At 36.8% G+C, this 7,597-nt stretch overlaps 1 protein-coding gene across 2 annotated transcripts in view; it reads right to left on the bottom strand.

Annotated features, from left to right (window-relative positions):
• Nucleotides 1-550: 550 nt before the first annotated feature.
• The window catches only part of PM20D2 (peptidase M20 domain containing 2), a 30,531-nt gene continuing 23,484 nt past the window's right edge, over nucleotides 551-7,597 (bottom strand). For both annotated transcript variants that reach the window (XM_013992683.3, XM_084959977.1), the window contains exons 5-7: nucleotides 7,304-7,439; nucleotides 5,902-6,009; nucleotides 551-5,667 (exon numbers count right to left, since the gene is read on the bottom strand). In XM_013992683.3, coding sequence (XP_013848137.2) covers nucleotides 5,513-5,667; nucleotides 5,902-6,009; nucleotides 7,304-7,439 — 399 coding nt within the window. In that variant the 3' untranslated portion in view covers nucleotides 551-5,512. The remainder of the gene's footprint in view (nucleotides 5,668-5,901; nucleotides 6,010-7,303; nucleotides 7,440-7,597) is intronic.

The raw sequence follows: 7,597 nt of genomic DNA, 5'->3' as shown, positions 1-7,597 counted from the left end.
CAACTGGTCTCTTAGTAGATGTTAAAGAAATTTGTAACCAGAGCCAGAATAAGATTTTCCCACTCAGCCTATCCTGAGCTCAGTGATTGCAAATGAGGTCAGAACTAGAGGGACACTTCACCCTGTTAAAAACAAAATAACATGATCAGTGCTTAGCCATATAGCATATTCATTTTAGCACCTGACACTAGTGAAACATTTTTTTAAAGGATTGATCTTTGAAAATTCTCACATAAATTATGACATTTATAGCTTAAAAGCAAATTGACAGGGAGCTTCCTGGTGGCTTAGTGGGTTAATGATCCAGTGTTGTCATTGCTATGACTCTGGTTACTGCTGTAGCTCAGGTATGATCCCTGGCCAGGAACTTCCACATGCTTCAGGGGCATCCACAAAAAAAAAAAAAAAAAAAAAAAAAAGCAAATCAACATCTGCAATACATCTGATGACTAAGAAAGTATAATACAATATATTTGGGTAATTGTAATTGTGCTTTTATTTCATACATTTTCTTAATTCTCCACATGTTGAAAAAAAACAAGACAATTGCTATTTGATAAACATATTTATTAGCATTTTAGATTTTTTCATACATACCTCAATATGTATGTAGATATTTAAAAAATTACTATGATCCGATAGTAGTAGAAACTGATTGGGCTTACTTGAAAATACTAACTTCACACATATCAAAATGTACCATCCTCAACTATATAACTGGTTTGCAAAATGCTTGAAGTAGGTAAAAAAAAATGAAATCGTTTTCCATACTTTACAGACTTCTAAAGAGGTGCTGGTTAGCACAAAGACAATTGACTTATATTACAATGAAAATGTACTTTGACAGTCTGAAGGCACTATGAGCATTTAATGCAGGACACTTTCCAGAAGACCAGAGATGCTTCAGGTAAAAAAGTTAAGAAATGTATAAAACATAACTATAGAAAAGTTTTTTAAAAAGAACATCTTATAAAATTAGACAATCGTTCTTTAAGAAAAGACTTTTCATATCAATTTCTTCTATTCAAAGAGACTGAAGTGACTCAGGTATTTTTATATATTGTAGAAACACTTCCTCAAAACTTTCCAAGACCACAGCCTTTGGAGAGTCCCTCCATCCCACTGTTGTTCAGATGAAGCAAATCTTATGAGAACTTGCCACCACCAACAAGCTTTTTGGGCAAGGTCCACATTTTACTCTTCTCCTCATCCCCAGTGCTTAGAAGTAGGCTCTCCTTGACAAATGTTCCCTGAACTCAACTGCTGAAATTATAACAGTTCATATATCAATACAACTTAATAAAAAAACTGTCCTTTGGAGGATCATGGAAATTGAAACACTTTCAGTTTATACAAGTATTCATAAACACATGAAAATATTCTAGTTTCTTCTAAACACCCCAGCCCTTATGAGTACTATAGGAAGAAGCAATTAAAAGGGAAAATTACCCCAAGTAGTTCATAAAACGCAGGTAGTTTTTAAAACTGAAAAGCAGTCTGAGAATTTTAAGAGGCAAGCTAAATATTAGCTATACTCAATCTTATTATAAAGTATATAGTAACTTAGCAGTGCCACATAATTGTTTTATAAAGGTCCCATATTCAGTCAGGCTTGCTGTTAAAATTAAGTCACAAAAGAAAAAAATATTTTCAGAAGTTCTCTTTGTGGCTCAGCGGTTAGCAAACCCGTCTAGGATCCATGAGGATGAGGGTTCGATCCCTGGCATCGCTCAGTGGGTTAAGGATCTGGTGTTGCCGTGAGCTATGGTGTAGGTTACAGACACAGCTTGGATCTGGCGTTGCTGTGGCTGTGGCGAGGGCCAGCAGCTGTAGCTCCCGATTTGACGACTAGCCTGGGAAATTCCATATGCCTCGGGTGCAACTCTTAAAAAGAGAGAGAAAACATTTTCAACCTATAATTAAATTTAAACCATTACTTTGGATTATATCTTTAAAGTCTATTAATTTAACAAAGATAACCAAAAGTTGATACTTGACAAAAAGGCTTTCAGTTCAGGCTGTGCACAATGAAAAATTGTGAAAAAAAAAAAAGCATACAATAAAAGCATTTTCCATAAAAACAAAGATACCTCAAGTAGGTCCACCCATATCTCTAGCTAAGGTCAGAGTTAATTCAATATTTTAAAAATCATATTAGTTTCAACTTAATAGTATATTATAAAATCATATTATATTCAACTTTCAGTTTTTTTTTTTTTTTAAAGAGTCAGGTCTTAGTGTACTCAAAGGAAATTAAGCATATTAAAAAGACGATGGCTTCAAAGACTATACAATCTAGTGGAGGAAGAATGTATAATCACTGAATCTAAACGATAGTAAAGTGTCATCATTCAAACTAATTCTGGGAGAAAAACTTAGTTGGCCCCTTCTTCAAAAACATGATTAAAAAAGTATCAACTTTTAAAAGTCCCAGCCATATGCCAACCTCCTAAAAATATTCATCTGTTAAGTATAAAGAGCTATATATATATATATATATATATATATATATATATATATATATATATAAAACCCTTCTTATCTAAAAGTGACACAGTTCTCATGTAATCTAGTGGTTTCTCATTTATCTCCCCAAATCTTTGAAGACTTAATCCAAAATGTGAGCACTATTCAACAATGGTAATTTATGCTAAGAAGCATATACGTTTATGAAAATTTAGCATATTACAAATATGCCACTGAATTATGAGGCTAAAGAAAGAACTCAGTTCCAAAAGAAGAAACCACTGTGACAAAGGAAGCAGTCTCCCAAATTCAGGTGGATACTGAAGATGAGCTACAGCTGGTTCCTCTGGACATGAGATTTTCTGACCTGGCATTTTTCTATGTATTTATTTACACCTTTTAGTGTAATATGGCTCAATTAACTCAGTGTATACAAGAAGTAAAAAGGGGTTTTAAAAAATAGTATGAAGTATGTTAAATAGCTGTTAAAGTAATACTAATACTAATAACGTAAAGTAATAATAGGCTGAAATGGCAAGGTGAGATCTGGGGTGGGGGCAGCCGAATACTCCCAGATAAGACTCCAGAGCACCAGTTCATAACCTCTTTTCGGACAGGATAAATCCAGGACCTATTCCAATGGATAATCTCATATTTTGACCGAGTTTTTAAAATGCTGAAAGGAAAACAGTCTCACAGAAACTCAGAAATGACGTAATCCTCGTGGTACATTGACACCACCTCTCAGGCTGGGCTGGGGCAGGCGGTGTTGCTACACATCACACCTCTTCCCTGCACACCAGCAGCAACTCCACACCTTGCAGGATACTTGTCAGGATGCAAGTAAATCAGTAAAGTCAGAATGCTAACCTGACACTAATTTGTTTCTAAAAGGGAGATGACTCCAAACAATCAACTGGTGATAGTTCACAAAAGACAGAATATCAGTATGTCAGGAGACTGGTTAACAGTAACTGTTCTAGACTTTTATCAAGGCTTTAGAGCGTAAGGGCACATTCCTTAGAGTGTGCAAGATTTACATAAGGATTTTTTTTTTTTTTTTCAGCTGCACCTGCAGAATGCAGAAGTTCCCAGGCCAGGGACTGAACCTGAGCCACAGCAAGTGACAATGCCAGATTCTTAGCCCCTAAGCTACTGGGGAACTCCCTATATAAGGAATTTAAAGCTTGTAACTGAGAAGTTTATTAATTGATAATTAGGAAACTAACTGTTTTGATAAACCAGAGGTCTTTGGATAGCCATTCTCAGCATGAAGCCTTTGTTCATCCTTTTCCTATCTGGAAAATACATCCCACCATGACATTTTGAGATTATAAATAATCAGACAAAGAGTGTCATGGAGGATCAAGCTCTAAAAGCAGAGATGAAGAGTTAGAAGAGCGGCTTGCATAGGGGACGGTCTTAAGGCAGCAGGGTAGCTACATCCTAGAACAAAGTAAATGCTAAAAGAAAGCAAACTTCTAAAGTGCCAGAACCCCCAATAAGGACAAGCCCAGTGCATTATAAAGGTCGACACCAGGGCACTACCATCTACATCCCTTTCTCAATGTTTTCAATTCAGAGGACTGAAGTTTTATTCTAGGATAAAATGTGATTATATGTTGTAAACCAAAGAGAATGTTTTTATTTTACTGTTATATAGGAACCCTTTAAAAACGTACAGACCATTTTTAGCATGCTGGCCATATAGAATCAGGCCGCTTGCCAAATCAGGCTACAGTCAGCAGACCCCTGATACAGAAGAAAAGCAATTCTCAACTATTCATTCTCCTCTAAAATTCTCCCCTCTTTCTTTCAACTTTGAATAATTTCAGATGAGGAATTAGAGGTTTAAAGGACTCTATGGATAAGGGATCTCATCTAACTTTCCAAATGAGAAACTAAAGACTCAGGGCACCCAAGTGACTGGTTTAAGGTGCAGAGGCCGAACGCTGCCTTTTCTCTCCTTCCATTTTGGGGACACTTTCGCTCAAATGTGAGGACTCCCTTTAAAGTACACTGGACCTTCACTTATTCACAGCTTAAAATATTTGTTACACTGGATACTTTTTTCACATTCTTTTATTATGTTCAAGAAAATCACACCAGAAAAAACTTAAAATGCTTTTTAGTTTGGCTTGTGCTAGCATGCTTAGAATTCTGTCGCCTAAACTCAGTAAACTATACTGTCCAGTCAGGCTGGACAGAATGGTCTGGTTCTGAGGGGAAGCCTGAATAGAGGTGCTAGGTAGAAGGGACCAGTTTCAGGCATTAACAGTCAAAGTAAGGAGGCACTGCTCCTCTCTCAGTAAATTCCTCTAGACATATGGGGTCACCAAGCAAACAGCTTATGGGAAGGGTCTAACGCTATCCATCTTTTTTCCTATTACAGAAATATGGAATGAGGAAGAGCACTTTAATGTCACTTCTTAGAGTAAATTTGAGAATAAAATTTTTTTCATTTTCCTTCAAATGGTAAAAACCAAAGTTTATTCTTTGTACCTGAGTTTCTCATGGTTTCTGCATAGCATTCCTGATTAAAAGCACTACCTTTATTACCAATGAAGAAATTTTCTAAATCTAAGCAGGTATAGTCAGAGAGTCCAAATGAACTTTCCCTAAATTTAGTGCTTGAATTTTAGAACAACTTTAGAGCACAAGTTTACCACCCTCTACCAAAAAAATCATTCAGGTGTCAATTCTGAATATAAGGTTTGAAATTTCTTGGATCTTTTAAAGTATATTCATACAACATATGGATTTAGAAAATATAATCTCTGATAAACTGTGTCATCCAGGTTATTTACAAAATGCTATCACATACCAGCTCTGAAAAACTATAATTCCATCAGATACAGATTTGTGAAATTTTCATTCTAAGTATGAGGTGACATGTTTTCTCCACATCACACCCTCACTTTTCAGGTAAGAGAAACGTGACTCCTTTAAGACTGAAAAACAAGCCACATCCTCCTCCCTTATTAAAAAAGATTAAGGAAAAAATCACACTTCTTAATGATCCATAAGTGGCTCCTAAACTTTCCTTTTATTCTACTGTATTTAAAAACTCTTCTTCTCGAAGTTTCAATTTAAAGTCCTCTCTGATTTTTTCTAGCAACTCTGGCTTAAAAATAACATCCAATGCAGTCATTGCCAGCGCTTTGGCCGTTCGCAAGGTGTAGAACTGAGCTTCTTGTGACCCTAAAAGATAGAGAAAATGAATAAAGATAACTTCATATGTATTACAATTGATGTGTCAGTTTTTAGGTCAGCTTTCAATATCTAAATCACCTCTCCTACTGCCCACCATAACATAGATTTACCGAGGTCATGTTAGGTAAGGAAATAATAATAGGCTAAAATAAATAGTTAGAAAGGCAGCTATGGCTACAAAGAGAGAGCATGTGCCAAACATTCGCTTCTAATAACACTTACCTGCAGCTTCAGTATATTGTTCTGTATGATTCAAGGCTTGAGATCCAATGTAAAAATATGGATGAATCCCAGGAACCACAAAAGTAACATTTCCAAAGTCGGTAGATCCTTGGAAAGGTAAGACAAACCATGAATTTCTAGTTGCTAGTCCAGTGGACACTAGAGGACACTTAATCTCCACAGTGCCTGTCATCATTTACCACTCCTTCCCTTCTAGAAATTCTCTACCCTTTTGGCTCCATGACTTCACTCTTTCCTGACTGTCTGGCTTCCTCTGCCTCCTTCTCTAGTCACTCCCTTGGCCTGTCTCCTAAGTGCAGGAGATCCCTAGGGTTTCGCCTCGGGCTACTTCTCCCTCTGTGTCCTCCGGCAACCACATCAACACTGAAACCTGTGTTTTCAATTAGCTCTTGTGTACTGACAACCCCTCAGTCTCCACCTAGACAACTTTTAGGGGTTCCAGATTCAACAGGCTACTGGAGAGCTTTCCTTAGAAGTTCTGTGAGCACCTCAAATTTAACAAGCTAATAATTTATACCAACCCACCATACTCCAGCCTGCTCTCTCTTGAACATTCTTATCTCCCTGAATGACATCAATACCCAGTTTTATCTCCAGGTCCTTCTGAATGGACTTCACCAACATCTATTATATTTTAAGAGGCACGTGTCTAACATACAACCATATTAGTAATAATGCTCTTAAAAGGGAAAAAACCCAAAATAATCTGATATGCTTATGATTATTTAAATTCTAATAGTTGTTCTCCTCAGAAACTGAGGAGTTTCTGCCCCCATATAATAAAGTCCTTAGTAACCTGTTTACTGATGACTGAGAGTGCATTAAAATTCTATTTCCCCTCTAAATTGCTTTCTTAAAAAGTAGAACTAAGGAAATTTAAACACTAGAAATAGTTGGAACATAAAGCAGAGTACACTGGCTATTGCTAAAAACAAATCTGCTCATTTGACATTCTACATTCACTGAAGAGTTCCTTAGTTTCTTTCCTCTAATTAAATTTGTGAAAATACGTCATTTAAAAAAATGAGCAAGGGAGTTCCTGTCATGGCTCAGTGGAAACGAATCCAGCTAGCATCCATGAGGACACAGGTTTGATCCCTGGCCTCACTCAGTGGGTTAAGGATCAGTGTTGCTGTGAGCTGTGGTGTTAAGTCGCAGACACAGATCTGGCGTTGCTGTGGCTATGCTGTAGGCCAGTGGCTACAGCTCCAATTTGACCCCTAGACTGGGAACCCCCATACGCCGTGGGTGTGGCCCTAAGGAAAAAAGACAACAACAACAACAACAAAAATTGAGCAATACCTCCCCAACCTCCAAACTGTTAAACAAAACCACTGTGCCTTCTTCAAATAGCACAATATGGTTGAAAGGACTTAATTACCTGAAGGGCCATTGAACACTGCATCTTCTGAAATGAAGTCTATGCCCAGCTTTTTTCCGTTTTCAACATAAGCCTTCCACAGGCTCTTATTGGGAAGAACGTTATAATAATCATGTGCTCCAGCTTTAATTTCTACCTAATAAAAAATAATAAAGAAATTTTGAATTAAGAAACTCAAATTCACTACCTAGTTCTCAAACCAGCAATAGTTCTCTAACAGAAAGAGGTTTAAGTGGGGGCACCTTCCCTTTAGGAAATCTTTTACCTTCAGAAAATCTCTCTCAAATATTTTAC

The sequence above is a fragment of the Sus scrofa genome, chromosome 1, assembly GCF_054392235.1.
Source record: "Sus scrofa isolate SSC_HxYL_T2T_F1_AM1 chromosome 1, Sscrofa_HxYL_maternal_Yorkshire_Landrace_v2.0, whole genome shotgun sequence".
Classification (NCBI taxonomy): Eukaryota; Metazoa; Chordata; class Mammalia; order Artiodactyla; family Suidae; genus Sus; species Sus scrofa.
This window is presented reverse-complemented; position numbering and strand designations above follow the sequence as displayed.